Raw genomic sequence first — 19,059 nt, 5'->3', positions numbered from 1 at the left:
GACCAGGAAGCATAAAAGTGCATCCGGAATGGCCAGCATTAGCTTCAGATAGCCAAAGCAAGTCAATCACATGGTAACTTACTCGTGTTGTGTCAATTATGCTTTGGAAACAGAAATTCCCAAACCATCATGCTTACAAACGTTTGTCTGTGTGAATTTTGTGAGCACAACTAATAAAGAACTTGTGAATCTGGGGCAGAGCCCAGGTCCAGATTGTAGAACCACATTGCAAACATCTTGAAGGGAAACCCCCAAAAGAAAGGCATTGTAGGCCGCCATACTGGCCAGATACCTCATAAGCAAGATAAATAGCATTGACTATCAACTTGTTTACTGTCTGATTGGATACAGGAAGTCCTTTATTAGGCGATCCAAAACAGACACAAACTTGATCAGTTTTCCTCCACAGGGTAGCTCTGTGGACATAAGCATCCAGCACTCACTGGACACGCAAGGTTCAGCTTTTCCTGGTCCTGATCTATGAAGGGAGAACTTCTTGCCGCACATCACACGCTTCTTGCCATTCAGCCTTACCCCCAACTTTTGCATGTGATCGAGAATGACATCTCAATGCTGAACCACCATATACTCAGATTGAGCTAGGATGAGCAAATCGTCTATATAATTCAACATATGGATGCCCTGGAATCTCAACGGAGCAAGAGCCAATTCCACACATTTTGTGAAAGTGCGGGGTGCTACGGCTGGACCGAAGGGAAGAACCCGATACTGTGTCCGGTAAGGAAGGCATTGCCTGAATGCTGCCGTCTGTTTCTTGGGCTCCTGACACCTCTCGACGACTTAGCGGTCGCCGAAGAGGCCAGGTGGAAAGAGCGGAGCATTAAGCAGAAAATCTTTGTCTTTTTCTTTTATATCAGAAAGACTTAGCCAGAGATGACTCTCCATGACCACCAGGGCTACCATAGCTGGACGATACCTCTGGCCATTTTCTTACTGGCCTGGGGAGACAAATCTGTGGACCGACCAAGGGGGTAATCCAATCAGAAATTGAAGCCTCGCGGGAGCCACTATTGTAGCAGAACTTCACCTGCTGTTAGCATCCCATTGACTCCCATTCATTTTGGTGTCACTTTGACAGCGAATAACTTTTCATCTGAGGCGTCCAAAGACTTAATTTATTTCTAACGAAACACGACAATGTATATAATGTTCCATTACTTTGTATCTTTCGTTACGGCCCCATAGAAGCCGTTTTTGTAAAAATCGGCTAAAGATCGAGTCATAACCACGGGACTTTCTGTCGCACAATAGAGACATTACCGTATAGACAGGAGGAGAAGCTCGCAGGCAATCTTTTACTGTCTATGATGTAATCGGGGGGACATGGAGGCACAAAGTCAAGGTAGCCCATAAATAGAGCGCATAAACAGAGCCTATAAATAGAGAGTCCATAAAAGCAACAGGATAAAATATTTCAACAATGTTTTTGAGGAATTAGGTGATTCAGATTTGTCTTGGCACAGTTACTAGAAGATTTACCACTGTCAGGCGGTCGTCAAGCTCAGTTTGATCTGTCGCTCAGACATCAGACAGGAAGTGCAATGAACAGGTTTCAGTCTTCTCCGTTGAAATCAATGGGGTCGCTGTCTGCATTTCTTTTACTGTCTATGGGCCTGACACAGTTCTCGAATACCATCGGCCATTGCCTTCATCGAGGTCTTTTAGCAGGTCGATCTGTTCTGGTATGCCTGGAGAATAGACATTGTGCACAGACATGCACCATCCTGACCTGCTGCTTTACCCACCAAAGCTAATGATCTTCTGAGTGGCTTAGTGGGCGGTATCATGGCCTTCAGGGACAATGTCATACAACATACTCTTTCAACCCCCTCATATCAGAATATACATGGACTTAGGCACTGAAAATAAGGTCGGGGAAAAAATGGAAGGCCCCAGGAAGGAGGTAAAGATTTTGGGGAAAGGAAGTACTCGTCCAGTTTCATTTTCAGACGAGAGCTCAGCTTCTCGGCCCGCCAGTAGATATTTAACTTCTACGGCAAGAGTTGGCAAGAGTTATCACCCCCACCAGCTCCTCATTTGCAGGGGACAGAAGTGACGAGTCTTGCATGTTCCCTGCCCTGATCCTCAGCACATCCACCTCCCCAGAGCTTACACAGCTGAAGTACCGGGCTCTCTCCCCGGGCGGAAGAAGCCGCAGCAAGGGCTTCTGATCCCAGCGAGAGAGTGCTAAATTCCTTGAGTGAAGGCAGAGCTCTCCGCGAGATCCATTTGTAAACCCCACGATCTCCACCTCCGTGCAGCAGTGGTGCCAGAACCACGGGGAACGTGAAGCTGAAAACTTTCCTACTGTAGAACACTGACAGGCAGGAGCAGCTCGTGCAAAGCGGTAGTCTCTCACAGTGCTCACAATCAGCTCCCTGCTAATGCATTAAAGTCATTTTGCTTGCCTCATTCTTTGTCAGATCTTCTCCTGTATGTGCCACACAAACAGTTAGAAAGATATAATAATAATAATAATAATAATGAAGCTCACGTCTTATGTTAATTTCATAATATCACCATATTGCAAAATATAAATTTCAGAATTTGTGAAATTTGCTAATAATTTTAAATATTTATTTAATATTATAGCATATGACCCCCTCTAAACATAACATGCAGTGTTGACTCTTTTTTTTTAGATGCAATAAAGATAAAACCTGTGATAAGCTAAACTAGGTCACCTTAACAACACAAGTAAAAAAATAAACACCACAGCTAAAACAAAGCCTTATGTTTATAAAGAATGATCTCCCCAGAGGAGCAGCAAGTTGTTGCTTGAAGACATTTGCCTTTGTACAATGACTAACAGCATGTTAGCTGCAAGAATATAAATTGTGTTCTCGATGGTAGTGAAACAATGGCATTCAGCAAGTGTTTGAAAATAAAACAGGGAAAAGATCATGCCTCTAATGCCCTTAATGGCACAGTCTTACATCAATCTGACATTAAAACACTACTTCATTTAGATGATCTGGTGAGAAATAGCTTGAACATAAGTGGATATTTAACATAAAAACACAAACATTTACAGATATACAATATTTTTTCCCTGCCATTAAACATTTTGAAGGGTTGTTTCGAATGGGGGTAACTCTTATTAAAAAATAATAAGATATCAAAAAGCTAATATATATATATATATATATATATATATATATATATATATATATATATCGTCGAGCCATTTATGTTTTTTTTACTGTATCTTTCATGAACGGTGCCACACAAAGGCTCTAGTGATGTCTGCCATCATTTCTACAAAGATGATGAGGACAAGAGGTCAAGTCAATGAGAAAGAACACATGAAATCACCTTGCATCCGCCAGCGTTGCCCTGACAACTGCCCATGCAGCAACAAAAAGAGCAGGAACACCTGAAATGAAAACAGGGGGAAAAGTGTTTCAAGGAAGGAACTGCTAGCAAACATTTTGCTGTAAGTGAAAACGATGGTAAAGCTAGAGGTTACAGTATATTATATATTGTTATAATATTATAATGTCACAGTCAAAATGTTTCATTATTTGAAAATTATGCTTCAGTTGACCATTTTGCAAATACATATCTAAAGAGAGAAAACTGGGTAAAGTAATTTGAGAACTTAAACTTTACTTACATAGCATCCTCTTCATATTAGGACTATCATAACGGGAATGCAACAGTACTTTGTTTTCCTAATAGGCTTTATGCTCAGCTGCACTACTTCCTGAACTTCAGCCAGCTCCTTGCTTCCTGTCTGTCATTATTGGACAAATTAGCAAGTGTGCCTGACCTCAGTAGTCATGGCAACAATAATCATACACCTGAATAAATCAAGTTTGCCAAATAATGACAGACAGAAAACAAGGAGCTGGCTGAAGTTCAGGAAGTAGTGCAGCTGGGCATAAAGCCAATTTAGCATGCATTGCAGTAAACTACAATAAATGACGGGAACAAAAGCTAACATTGTGTAAATGGATGTTAAAATATCTTATTTTATTTGGGGAGGCACTGAAGCCTTCCCATGGGTTCTGGAGCCTTGATTTAAAGCCTTCCCATAGGTTCTGGAGAACCTGCGGAGGCTTGTAGTCATAGATTGACATCCTGTAGAGTAAAATTGATGAAAAATGCTGCTTGTTTACTTATTACCAATGGAGTGTTTTTCATTCTGAACACTGGACAGGAAGAGCATCTGTTCTGTCTGGCACATAGGAAACTATTGAATTTTTGGTTTCTGACAGAATTGCTATTATTATTTTTTTCACTTTGTATGGTTTGTCTCGATTCACAATCAGCCTTTGAATTTGAAAGCTGTTCAATAAAGTGTTGGAGGTTTCACGCCTATACATGCATGGCCTGGTGGCTAATCTTCATTGATTTTACATTCCATCAGTAAGAGCAGAGTGTGAAGGTTGAATTAGCAGAGCAATTGCACAGGTGCACATAAAATTTTGCGATCCTCACAACATAAGGAAGAAGTTGAAAATAAGACAAAATGTTGGTGCGTGGAGCTTCACAGGGTCAGTATTCATTGTTGGCCCCGCTAACACAATTTTGCCTTATGGTTGCTTGCAAGCAATGTCGGTAACACTTTATAATAACTACACGCTAATAATCATTAGTTAAGCATGAGTAAACCATTAATTCATCATTCATAAAGCATTAATAGACATTAATAAGCAGTTCATAAATACAGCTATAAATGCTTTCTTCTTGATTTTAAAAGCATATCTATAATTTGTTTAATAATTGTATTTTCATCCTTTATTAATGATCAATTTATCATTTCTAAATGAAGAATTGCATTTTTTATTAACCAGTTATTTAAGAGTTTTCAGTGGTTCATACGATTACTTAGAGCGAGTAAGTAAATGATTAATAAACTATTTAAATGTACATTCATACATCTTATTATTCAGACATATAGTGATGGTAACTTAATGTGTTAATAAATGCTTTATTAACATGTATTAATGCTGTAATTAAGGGTTAATTTGGGTAGTTATAAAGCATTTAGTAGTGGTCAGTTAACTATGTTCGTGAGCTCATCTAAAGTGAGGACTAGTCATGCCTTGTAAAGCATATTTTAAAGGCTGTTAAATATTTCTATGTTCTGTATCACTGTGTTGTGTTTGTTACATTTTACTGTTTAGAAGATCGACGAGTCTTTAAATCACCTTTATAAATGCTTTACAAAGCATGAATAGTCCTCACTTTAGATTAGCTCACAAAAATAGTTAACTAACCACTACTAAATGCTTTATAACTACCTGTATTTACTACATTTACTTACACTTTCTAAGTGATCTTATGAATGACTAACAACTCTTAAACAACTGGTTTGTAAATAATGCTATACTTCATTTAGAAATTATTAATTGATCATTAACAAAGTATGAAAATACAATCATTAAACGCATTATAGATATGCTTATAAATCAAGAAAAAACATGTATAGCTGTATTTATAAACTGCATATTAAAGTCTATTAATGTTTTATAAATGATGAATTAACTGTTTACTCATGCTTAATGATTAATAGTGTGCAGTTATTATAAAGTGTTACCGCAATGTCTCTTTTACAATTTTGGTCTGGCTACTTGCTCAAAGCGCTGTACATGCTAAGAAATAATTATTCTTCTGTGGCCATGGAAGAAACCCTTTTCTTAGAATAAATTAATAATCAAAAGAGTTTGTTGGATGAACTGATTTATTGATTTTAAGATTAGTTTAGCCATGTCAGGTTAATCCAAATCCAATAATATGATTTGTGGCAGCGTTGTCACGCAGCTCTGCTCTAAAACTCAGACTGAGCGAAAATGACAGCCCATTCTCACCCCCAAGGCGTCACCTAACTGACGCCTTGGGAAGCATTTGACCATGCTTCAATATCTGACGCTTTAGGCGCCCTTTAGTGTCAGTTAGATGATGCCCTAGGATCGCGTGCCGTCAGTTAGATGACGTCGTAGGATCGCGTTATGTAAGTGACGCTAAAGGGCGCCTAAAACGTCAAATATTGAAGCATGGTCAAAGGTGACGCCTTGGGGTGAGAATGCGTTGAAAATAAAGCTTCGCAACCTCGTAACTAAAAAAAAAAAATTTTACTCTTCTGCTCTTGGCCAATGCTTTGCTGTCTGCTGACGTACAGTCCAATCATAAGTTGTATTTACTGGAAAGGTGGGACCGACTGCTCCGCCATGACGAAAGCGTAAATATGTCCTTTGCCAAAATGAGTATGGCATCACACCGGATGGTTGAATTACCTTTCCTTAGTTTCAGTTTCCTTTCCATCAAATAAATATGAATCCGTTTTGTAAGATATCATCATTGTGCCATTAGGCATTAAAAGATATTAAGGAGCTCAAATCCACAACAATGAATTACATCACTCATCCTTTGAATATTGAGGATTTCCCATCATTAACATTATTTTAACTGTATCAATGTGACATTATTGTGTAGTAGTTTCACAGACAACCCTTAGGCCATTAATAAGCCATGCCTAACACATTCAAGAGAATGTGTGCAGTCGCTCCTAGAACAGGGAATCTGCATATCAAAGGTACCTCAATCTCTGCCCTTCCACTACGAACACATCAAACAGGGATGACAAATAAATAAAGAGCACTTCAACTTGAAACCACTTGAAAAGGAAGCAAGCAACCTCTCAAAACAAACTGCAGTGAGCTATCATTGTGCTGTTTCTCAGTGTGGGAGCGAAGGAAAGGGTATGAATACCACTTGCTATAAATAATAACTTAGTTATTGGTTTCCATGTAGTAATTTCTCAAAGGAATACAAAAGATGCATATTCAAAGAAAGAAGATAGCATTTCTTTCCTGGATAAACAAGACCTTCACATGACAGAATATATAGGGGGTGGCCAACAGCCAAGATCCCTGTTGAATTGTCTGTTGCTTTGACCATCATTTGAACTGCATACAGAGAATGATTCTGCTGTCAACAGTTAACACAGTTACTCTTCTTCATAAAATTAGTCATAGTGTTCAAATCAGAAGGCTGATGAGAAATGACTTAATGAGACCTTGTTGATATGTATTTCTCAAATATCCCTGTTATTGCATCTGTGTGTTTGATTGTGTGGTGTGAAGGTTTAGCTGGCTGAAACAAGTGATATTTTTAGAGCTCATTAAATCTTTCATAAAAAAAAAAAACTTGTTTATTTCTTTAATGTTTTTTTTTTTGTCTTTTCAGCAAAGGAATGTGTAATGAGAAACAATGATATGTGTAATATAATGTAATGTAACGTGTAATGACGACAATGATATAAAGAAAATTAGCAGATTTGTCGTATATTTATTTATCCATGCATAATAATATTTGAGTTGAAATATTTTAATACAAATATTTTTAAAAAGGTAAAAGTATTATACAAATACTAATTATAATACAATCTAAAATATTTTTAGATGCTGTGACTGGCCATTTTAACTTCGCCACTTTTTATCAACTCTTTAACTTCACTAGTTTGTTTGGAATGGTTCTGCAGTGTGAATTTTTATTAGCACAAATATTCTACATCTCCCAAGTAATACGTCATGAAAATTGCATGCATAATTTAATGCAATTAAATGTAACGTCACACTGCAGACCATAGTATAGTTTCCAACAGTTAACCTCCCATATATTATCCAATCAATTATAAAGTGGAGTCATTTTTATCTTATTAACACAAAGTATTTTTATATTATGTGGATGCATCAGACTGCAGAACTAAATAAATGAACTGGAAAGTAGCTCCAGATTACAAATTAAATTCGTTTTTCCTAGTCAATTTGATCAAAAGTAAGGTCAATGCCCATGAAACAATTTACACAACGATTTAAACAGACTCTTCGTTTAGCCAAACAGGGGTGCGTTTCCCGAAAGCATCGTTAGCCAACTATGGTCGCAAGTTCCGTCGTTACCAATAGAGTTCAATGGAAATTGCGACCAACTTGCGACCATAGTTGGCTAACGATGCTTTCGGGAAATGCACCCCAGTTCGATTTAATGTTATAAGGAAGTATTGCATTCTTGTCAGCTGACACATTTATCACCAGCCAGTACTCATGTTAAAACTATTAGTGTTCTCTACTGATTACATATTTAGCTATGAACACTACTAAATAAGCACATTTATCTAATGTCCATAATGAAGATACACAATTATGTATACTTCTGAAGTTGTACTTACATCAAGCCTCACAATTATGTTTGAGCAATTATGTTTGAGCAAATTATGTTCTACAGTATGTCGCCATCTCTGTTCGAAATCTGTAATTGCAGTCATTCACAGAACTATCAACTTAAAGTGAATTGTACTTCAACACCCTCGACATGGCACAGCGCGGATGAACACAATGTTTGAGGAGAGTGTGAGGCTGTCAGTCGCTGCACCGGTGTGGATACTGGCATTCAGAATCACAGATTATTATTTTTGGAAGTATGACCAACATAAGAATTTTCACCGGGCAAATGTCATCTGAACTTGTAAGAAACATACACTTTTGTTCTGGTTCTGAGTCTGACATTGCAGTAAATCGCACTGATTAAAATTGAGTGCTGATTAACATTAACAATTCTCAAATTGTTAATGTTAACAATGTCAGCATTGTGTGACTACATGTAATGTCCTTCCGGTGTGTCCTTGTTTTCGCATGGGTCCGGCTGCAGTCTCTATTAGCCACTCCGAAGTCCGAACGAAGTCTTTTGCATTTTACTGTTGTCACTATGATTCTCGTTTGAACCTTTCTGGATCCACCATCAAATTGATAAGTTTAATTATATCAAGTGCTGTGAGAAAAGGCTATAAATCTCCACCTACAACATTCTCACACGCAATATAGCTTTTACTAAAGTCAAGACTCCTTCATGTGTACAGATGTGACGTAATGAAGTCATGCTTGAATCTTCCACGGAAATCCACCAGTACCACTGGAATTAAAAACATTATTACAAGCTTACTGCTTTGAATCGAGCTACGGCAAGCAGATAGTTTTGAACACTGGCTGGTTATGTATTTTCTCAAATATGTATTTTGGATCATTTTTAACCCAAAAAAAGCTATGGACTGCAGTTTTAAAGGAAAAAAAGCAGTGAATATTTAGTGATGCTCAATATTTCTGCAGGCTATCTCTTGTGCTTGAACAAAAATGGAGAGGTAGTGACGAACTCCACCACTGGATCCAGAAATTGAGAATATAGTATATGAAGCACCAGGTGATACAAAATACATAATACTGCACAGATCATGATTTGTATGCTTAATTGAGTGGCTATTTTGTTTAGTTTTTTCCCCCACTACTCTATTTACTTCCTCCCTGTGGTTTCCGTTTTCTATATTAATCTCTTCTCATTAAACACCTCTTCTTGTTCTACTTGCTCTTTCTCCAGGGTCCTCATTGTTGTTTTACTCTGGGCTTTAGTATATTTAGTTTCCTGTGTGGTGCGTATTACGTATGTGATTTCATTTATCAACATGCGACAGATCAGAGTACAATTTGTGGAGGGAAAAGTGCAAATAGTACATATATAGTGCAAAAGCTTGAACAAGCATGAACAAAGCTATAAACTCAGCAGATCAAAACGTAGCAGCAGCATTTTTTTTTTACCAAGAAATGTTACAAACCCAACAGAAGCAGGAATATACACAAATTACACAGTAGACATACTCACCCCACCCAATCAAAGTGAAGCCCCACAGGTATTTCGAGTCGGACAAGAAGGCCATGAAGATGAGACTATGCAGGTACAAGCCCTCCACCAGGATCCAGTAGTAGTTTGTAGCCAGGAAATATATGAACAGCAAGACGGTCACTTTACAACCCATCTGAAAAATAAGTGCGTAGCAAAAAAAGTCAACACACTTTTAAAACACATATCATATCAAAACGCATATCAAAAAATATATACTGTTTATACAAAACTGGTGAGCACATCCCAACAAAGTAACATAAACAGAAAAAAAGTGTCTGATGAAAACCTGATGGTCAAAACATTATGCTATTAATATTAATTAATATTAATAATTCATTAGAAACAGATATTTTCAGTGTGCGGACTTCACAATCAGTATCATCACATGGGCTTCTTTAGATCAAAGCAAAATTAATCAATGAGACTATCTAATGTCCTCTTATTTGTTTAAACACTGCATTAATTGTGAACTAAGGGCAGAGAGAGACATTTTTCAAACTTAATTTAAAGTTTCTGCAGAACACTAAAGCATATATTATGAAGAATGTTTAAAATTTTTAATGTCAAAACACCTTTGGATTTCACTATATAGCCCAAAACAATCGTTTGTGTTTCACAGAAGAAAGAAAGGGTCAACTGTCAGATTTAAGTCTTCTCTTTTTTACATTCCACTCATTGTCATGAATCCTCTTTTAGAATAATTAGCTAACTAACTTCATTAAAGATGAAATGACAGAAACACACTTTAGGACAGTAGAAGTGTGACAAAATGACAACCGTTGTCTACAGTCAGGTGACTGGCTGATTGCTGTAGGTAGACAGCTGCACTTTAATGAAGCTATTAGCTCACTGCCATGACAGATCGGTGTGGTTAATGGCCATAAAGCATTTCCAGACCAATGAACTGCATTAAAAGGAATTTCACATCACAAATATTATCAAAGGTTACAGATGGCGGATACATCCTCTTATTTTCTAGCCCCTCAGTAGACTCTTCTGCACGATGGTATTGTCTCAGGCAACTTATTGAAGTTATACCAGGAATCTTTTTCAAGGACTATTGAAAGACTTCCTATGTATGCTGGTGTTGCAAACTTTTTTCTTCTAAAGTGTAAGAAAACTTAGAAACGAAGACCAGGAGACTTGGTTGTATCTTCAGCAGGATTCTTCATTGAGAACATAAGCTGTGGGTAGCTGCAGTCATCGTCAAGTCTATGCCCGTTTCACATATACTCCATGTGCGTTTGCAGTGCACTACTGATCTGCAGTTTCGGTGTGCCACAAAATAAAAATTATGAAGTAATTCTGATTTAAAATCAACTCAAATTAACTTTGACATTAAGACATTGAAACAATACGAAAATTAATTATAATTGTTTTACATGCAAAATTTACATTGATCCCCCACCCCAATATCTAACGTATTTTTTGAGGGGGAAAATCAAATATGATGGCATTTTGCATCTTTTGGGACTATAATCATATTTTTTTTTCTTGACTCTTTTGTTTTCCTGTAAATTAGTAACTGTAGAACATTAACTGTAATTATGCGTATATGATTAAGTTAATACAGTGTTAATGCGTTGCCACATTAATTCAGTGCGGTGCAGCACAGCAAAAATCGATACGGTGTTGAAACAATCTCTGCACCTGAACGGATCTAACCTGTTAACATGGGTATGGAAAAAAATACGCATTTTAAATGAGGTATGTGTGAAACGGGCGTAACTAAGGCAGTATATATTTGTAGTTTATACCTTTCAAGGGGGGAGGGGATTACATAGAAGTGGAGACACTCTGAAACAAAGCATGTAAATGAAGCACAGGATTCAACTCATTACCGGAAATTCACCAGTCCTGATCTCATCAGCATAACAGTGTCATGTATAGATGGTGATCCAATCAACCTGATTAGATCACTCAAACCTTAACATTATCATAGAGACAAAAGGCCCAGCTGTACTTTGAAAAGTGACAAAATGTTAATGTCAGCAAGCAGGATGGCTTGAGTTAATCTTTAAATCTATGCCTCAAAATGGAAAACACCGAGTACAGTTTAAATACTATTGTATTGGAACCTAATTAAACATTTAAAGAGATTGTTCACTTTGAAGTAAATTAAAAAAATAAATAAATTCTTGATTTGTTTTAGCTTACCTCAAGGGCATCCAAGATGTAGGTGTCTTTGTTTCCACAGTATTTTCAATTTTGATATTTTTAGGTCAAACCGTTCTTGTCTGTCAGTCATATAATGGAGGTTTATGAAGTCCACCTCAAAGAGCATGCACAGAGAAGTCCAAATTAAACATGATTTAATGACTCGTGATTTAATTAATTTAATGACTTAATGAAATGTAAGTACACATTGATGACCTAAGACACGAAACGAGCGGTTTGTGTGAGAAAACAAACAGCATTTATATTGTTTTTACCTCTTGATATCACAGAAAACAGTGAAGGGAGCAAAGAGGGGAAAGTAGCTATAGCACAGGAAGCATCTTAGAAAACATTACCAGTGGCACAGTCCAATCTACACTGTAAAAATGAATATGCTTTATCTACTCAATAAAATTGTGGCAACAGATTACAAGCAATATTATTTATTAAATTGAACAAATTAGAATTGAGTAATAGTTAATCAAATTAACATTCTAATTAATTCTAATTTGTACAATTTAATTAATAATATTGCTTGTAATATGTTGCCACAATTTTATTAATTAGATAAAGCATATTATTTTTTTCAGTGTACACCTGAACACGTGACAGTAAATGTTCAGTCAAGTTTAAGGGGGCTTTTACATTGGGCTCGTTTGCTGCAGTCCGAGCACGTTTGTTTGGACCTTTAAAGATTTAGAATATTGTGAATATTATATAAAAGGCATACAGACTATTATGCATATTTACAGTAAGACATTTTTACAACTTGGCAGCTCCTGTATGCTTTAACTAAACGGAAAAGTGTAGCATGAAGTTTCTGCTAAACACCTTCTTTCATGCTCTACAGAAGCAAGAATGTAAGGTGGTTTTTGAATGACATGAGGGTGATTAAATGATCACAGACTTTTCATTTATAGGTTAACTATCACTTTAATGTTCTCTACTGTTCTTAAGTTCCCCCAAAGGAGTGCAACAACCCAAAGGAGCTGCTATTTTGAGTATGGACAATAACAGAAGTATTAACTCCAGACACATGAAAGTGACAGAAACTAAGGGTAACCTTGAGCTTCAGTGCGTCTGACAGATGTTCAAAGAAGCGCTGGAGGAAAGCAAGGTGCAGATTATGTTGCCAATACACCTGGAGGATCTGAACAGCTCTCCTGAATGCCTGAAACTTTTGTTCTGTCTTTTATCTGTCCCTCTGCTGACAATGTACAACTTTGCCCTCTTTTTACAGTATTGATAAGAAACACATTGCCTATAGCAGACCACCACAGTGAATCAGTAGGCACATGTTATAGAAATCAAATGAAATCCTATTTCAACAAGGTACTTCTTGAAAAACTGGACCTAAAAATGTTTTGCTGAAACAGCACTGTTGACTGCTATCTCCAGATCTCTTGATCTTATCATCTTACATCACAAAAACTTTTGGTTTAGAAGTAAATTGACAATTTCCTATTCTTGTTGCATGATGCAGATTCCAGTTATTATTAATAATGGAAAATACTAAATGCTACTGTACAAGTGGAAAAAAGTGCAGACTTTCCTTCAGTTCACACAATACTGAGAAAACCATAATGGGTTGAAATTAGCTATTTTCAAGCATGGGTTGAAAATAAAGAAATAATTTAGACTTGGTCATACAGAGTTAACTCAAGACTAATAAATAACAAGAATAACTAAAATTATAAAATTAGAATGCAATACCCCAAGACTCTTGAGTCATTCTAAATCCTCTAAAATTGGCATCGTAATTTTGTACCAAGCATGTGCGAGACCATTCGACTAGTATGGCAAGCCATCTAGCTTGAAATGTACCCAGCTTTATACCCGGCAAAGATACGCAGTTGTCATTCCCTCTTACAGAGAGAACCAAGGTTACGTTAGTAACCGAGTACGTTCTCTTATGAGAAGCTGTCTTGTACTGCTTAATATCTTACGCTAGGGGAACACAGAGTAAAACGACATGCGTGCTGGAATCCAACACCAAAGACCCAACGGCAAGTGCCTGGGGCTCATATAGTACATAATCACCAGAGACTGAGGGTCTGATAAGAAAGGCTATAGGTGGCATTCCCAATAAGTTGCATCCTAAGGGCCCAATAAGTTAGCGTCCTTAGGGAACTAATCACATTAACAGTGTTCCACACAGTCAGGGTGAAAATGTTCGGCCTGAACTGGCTAACAGTATGGGTCTTACTCATTGCCCATGGAGTTATTTTATCGATCAGCGAGTGGTGCTCAAGCGGTTTTAGTATTCTGAGCCTAAGCAACGGGCAGACAGTACTGATCTTTAGACCGAAAGTAGTTCAGCCTGTAAGGCGGGAACCTCTAGGTTATAAAATCTTATAAATGTAGAGGGGGAGGCCCAATCTGCCGCCATACAGATATCCTGAAAGGTAATCCTGCTAGTCCAAGCCCATGACGATGCCACGTCTCTTGTGGAGTGCGCTCTTACAACCAAAGGACACTGTGAATCTTTAGAAGTGTAGGCCAGCGCTATAGCATCAACTATCCATCTGGATAGGCTTTGTTTTGATGAGGCTACTCCCCTAGTCCTTTTAGAACGTCCACTGAACGAAACGAAGAGCTGCTCAGTCTGTCTGAAAACAGACGAGCAAGAGACATAAGCTTGCGTCTTTTTCCACATTGTAAACCCGGCAGGTCAGACAGGGAAATAACCTGAGCCCTGAACGGTGTGTTGAGGGATTTAGGCACGTACCCGTGTCTTGGTTTGAGTGTTACTTTCGAGTCATTTGGCCCAAATTCCATACTTACTGTGAGCTCTTGTAAATCCCCTATGTGCTTCACTGCAAGAGCAAGAGTCATTAGAAACACTGTCTTGAACAACAAATGTTTCATGTCTGATAAATGGATTGGCTGAAACGGGGCACCTTTCATGGCTTCCAAAACCATGAAAAGGTCCCACATGAGGACTGAAGGGGGTCTGGGAGGATTCAGCCTCTTAGTTCCCTTAAGGATGACCAGATTGTTCTTCCCCAGTGACTGGCAAGTCGCTGATTTAGTAAACGCTGCTATGGCCGCCACAAAAACCTTGAGCATGGATGAGGTTCTGCCCTTATCCAGTAGCTCTTGAAGGAAGGAGAGAACTTCCATAACCCCACAATCTGGGGGTGAAAAGCCTTGAGCTTTGCACCAGCCAGAAAACACCATTCTCTATCCATGTTTCACGGAAAAAACTATCCGTGAAATCTTTGATGAATGATCCAAAGAGGCCAGCTGGAGAGATGAAAGCCAGCGCCTTCAAAAGCAAAGGCTTGTCCCGCAGAACGCTTTTTCTCAGACAGCACGGCTTCTTTACTCCGGATCCAACGATGCATGAGCTTCGCTGAAGAGATGAAAAATCAGATTACATCAGCACATCAAGCTATATTTATAGACCCAGGACACGACCGCTTTGGCGAGAGGTGACGTAGTGGGCGTGACGTGCCCTTATTGGATCTGGCGTCACTAAGGGCTTCTCTCGATAGGCTGCTGCAGTTGCTGCAGGACAGCAAATAGGCACGCTAGCTGTCTTGCCTATGTTTGCATACTGCAGCAATGCGTTTTACGTTAATTCAAAATTTTTGGCTTCAATGTTTTGTGGAAAAGAGGTTTTCCCCTAGCATAAGATATTATGCAGTATGAGAGAACCTTGAGAATCCAAATGTGAGCCTGGTGTCTACTTTGAGAGGTCCTCACAAAGATCCTTGACATGATGCAGAAAGAATATATAAAGAGCAAATATTTGTCAATAATTGGGTCTGCTGCTCTGGTTCACTGAAGATAATGGAAGGGCAGGAAATGTCCTGCATGTTCCTTTAAATGAGAAATTTGCCAGAGTAATAGCCACATATTGATGTGAGCATTTTGGCTCATTGACCTATACAAACACAACACATACAACAGAATGGATCAAAGCAAAGCAGTTGAGCCTTTTATTCTCTGAAGACACATTCAGTAGCTGTAACGCTTATGTTAGGTGCAAACAATGGATGCTAAAAGACTGGTAGCAAAATCCTCCCTCAGATGTTGCCTCCATCGTACTTATCTCCTACAACGCAGCTGTTTGAAGAAAAAGCTGAGGGTGCAGTCATTGAATCTCCAGTCTTGCCTGCAAAGGGATACAGTTCGGGTCTGAGCGTAGGTGGGAATGAATAATAATTTCCCACCCAAAAGACAGCAAATGGGGACAAGTGAGTTTTAACCTCTTTGCATGGATTGTTGAGGCTGGCCATGTGGTGGGCGTAGAGTACATAAAACACTCAGACATGCTGTGTATGAGGTGGAGATTGGAGATAGAATAGAACAAAAGTCCTCCACTTGGAGCATGACACACTGGACAGGATGAAACCGAGCACTTACAGCTTCTTGCAATCCAATAATATACTTCTAGCATTGGCATTTCTTCCGAGTCGAGACAGATCACAACCTTGCATTTGCATTAAAATATTTATTCTCCACCATAATCAGAATTGAAGTCAAACCTCACCAAGATGTAATTTTATTCAGACTCAACTTGACCCCTTTCAATTTCCGCTCTACTAGGCTTGTTTAACACTTCACTGTGCCTCTATGTAGTGTTAAAGCTGTTGATTTATGCTTCTACAATGATTTATGCTTCTGGTCATTCAAGAGTTAATAATTCAAATGCCACATTTTGCACACAGATACATCTACAAATTCGTCACAGCTCATGGAATATGTATAAAAAGGTTAAATGAATATTCAGGGTTACTTATAAATTAGATATCATTTAAATTTAATGACATAAAATATAATTGATACAATATCACCCAGCCCTAATATAATATAAATATTGATTACATAATCTAAAACCTAGCCACATGAATTACTTAATAAATATTTAATGAAATATTCCACTGATACTTGATGCAGATAGCGTTTGACTCACATACTGTGAAGTGTCCACTGGTGCCACATCCACAACATTAGAGAAGTTATTCATGAGCACAGCATCAAATTCCTGCAGCCCGTTACCAGTGTGCACCACGTGATCCTTCACAAAGATGCTGACAGCACGCAGCATGAAGGAAACAAACAGGTGCATGTGAATGTAGTTCCTGGTGCAGTGGAGACGTCTGCAGACACACAAAAATACAAACAGTATGAGGCTTGTTAGGGCAGAGAATAGAAGAGATGGTAGACCTCAGAGCGTATTCAGAGAAATGAGGGAAAGTAAAGGGATAGTTCCTCCAAAAATGGCATTTCTGTCATTAATTACTCACCCTATGTCGTTCCAAACCCGTAAGACCTTTGTTCATCTTCGGAACACAAATGAAGATATTTTTGATTAAATCCGAGGGCTTTGAATTTCATAAAAATAAATAAATAAATAAAATAAAATGGGTTTGGAATGACATGAGAGTGAGAAATCATTAAAAGAAATTTAATTTTTGGATGAACTTACCTTGTTTCTACATGAAATGCTTAAATGCTGCTACTAACTAGATGCCACTTAATGTTATGATGTATTTTATTTTTATTTGGTTTACGTCTTCAGTTACAATCCGTTCTCTATTGTGCATCTGTTGACAAAAATCCCCAAAAGTCTACAAATACTTCTGTGTATTTCTGGTTATAAGTGTCAAAGTGTCTCCTGTACTTCAACATAATTTCAAAATTTCACCTCAGAAGCAAATGTATTCATTGGTGTATTTCGTCATCCATTGCTGTAGCCAATCCACTGCGTCAGACACTTCATACTCACTTATTATACAATGTACAACTTTCGCAACCCCATCACAGTTTACGCAACATCTCGTAGTTACTGTTTGCGTTATACCTGAATACTGTTAATGTTATAATCTGAATATCTTATAGATGTGACAGTTCACTATGTGTTTTCAGGGGCTATCACTATATACGTATTATATATTGAACCTTCTGTTTCCCCGAAAGACCTGATCCTGATGCAATTCTGTGAAAATTGCACACTGGGAGATATTACAACACTGGTCGCAATGCACTGCAAATGCCAACAGATAGATTTAGGAGAAGCATAGGCGTAATTTGCAGGTGGGACGGGTGGGACATGTCCCCACCAATTTTTGAAACATCTCGCGGCACAGGTTTAACTAATATAAATAAATAAAACAACTCTAGTTAACTAGCAGAGCATTCATTTCATTCATTTGTTAAATAAGAGGCGATCTAGCACGCTGATCTAGCATGTGTTGTTTTTAAAATCAAGTGATCAAAGTGCTCGTTGACTCTGCAATCAGTGGCGCGGATACAGTGTTCTCTTGTGGCTCACACTGCGTCGCGCACAGTCTTCACACGGACCTGCGCTTTAATCCGTTGCGGAGGCTCTATATTCGTTCCGGTGAAATCACAAAGTAAAATGCATACAAACGTGCCCCTGCTTGATATACAACCACTGATAAACATAATCGGTTTTAATGAGAAACAAAAAAAAAACCTATACGAGAGCGCTTGGCAAAAGTTCTGCTACTAGACCATTAAAGTACATGTGTGAAATTATCAGATCTATGTTTTTCTTCACATGAAAATTCTCGGCACCATCGCATATTAGATCTCATTATACACAATGTACTATTTAAATTGATTGCTGGAGATCGATATGGTATTGTACATAGGTACATCTGATTTATAATTTAGGATTTAATATTGTATTACTGTAGCAACCCCCCACAGATTATGGAGATTGATAATAATCTATAAACATGTCATCATGCATTTAAACAATCAAGCTAAAACAACACTGCAAGCACTGTCCAGCAGAGTTTTGCATTTTTACATTGCCAGCTGTGCTATTAATATTGACTGTACCAAGCACTTCCTTTACTGAATAGTGTTGCCACACCACAGCTGCATGTTCTTACTGAACGAGCTGCTAACGGAGCACAGAGAGCAGAGAAAAAAGAAAACTACACAGTAGCACTGATTTACATTTGTGCAATTACAGACTGACAGAAATAGAAATACAATATTAGGTATAAGAAAACTATTTAAAACATAATTTTCTTTTGTGCAGTTAATATGAAGTAAAAACACACACGGCCAGTCAGTTACTTACCTAAAGTATCCAATAATAAAGATGGCCACTAGAAGAGAGCTGAAGGAAACTGCATAGCCTACTGTGTACATGATGTGCAGCCGTTCAAAAAAGACCTGCTGTGGGGTCAAAGAGGTGGTGCGTCAAGTCACCAATAA

The 19,059-nt window shown here is 38.0% G+C and overlaps 1 protein-coding gene across 1 annotated transcript in view; it reads right to left on the bottom strand.

Moving 5' to 3' along the window:
* Positions 1 to 19,059, bottom strand: part of pth2ra (parathyroid hormone 2 receptor a) — a 58,572-nt gene that overhangs the window by 26,438 nt on the left and 13,075 nt on the right. Inside the window, exons 5-8 of the mRNA XM_039682065.2 lie at positions 18,923 to 19,020; positions 16,778 to 16,964; positions 9,679 to 9,832; positions 3,337 to 3,397 (exon numbers count right to left, since the gene is read on the bottom strand). Coding sequence (XP_039537999.2) covers positions 3,337 to 3,397; positions 9,679 to 9,832; positions 16,778 to 16,964; positions 18,923 to 19,020 — 500 coding nt within the window. The remainder of the gene's footprint in view (positions 1 to 3,336; positions 3,398 to 9,678; positions 9,833 to 16,777; positions 16,965 to 18,922; positions 19,021 to 19,059) is intronic.

This window comes from Pimephales promelas, chromosome 7 (genome assembly GCF_988280905.1).
Source record: "Pimephales promelas chromosome 7, fPimPro1.hap1.1, whole genome shotgun sequence".
Lineage (NCBI taxonomy): Eukaryota > Metazoa > Chordata > Actinopteri > Cypriniformes > Leuciscidae > Pimephales > Pimephales promelas.
Note: the sequence above shows the minus strand (reverse complement) of the source record. Positions and strands in the feature narration are given on the sequence as shown.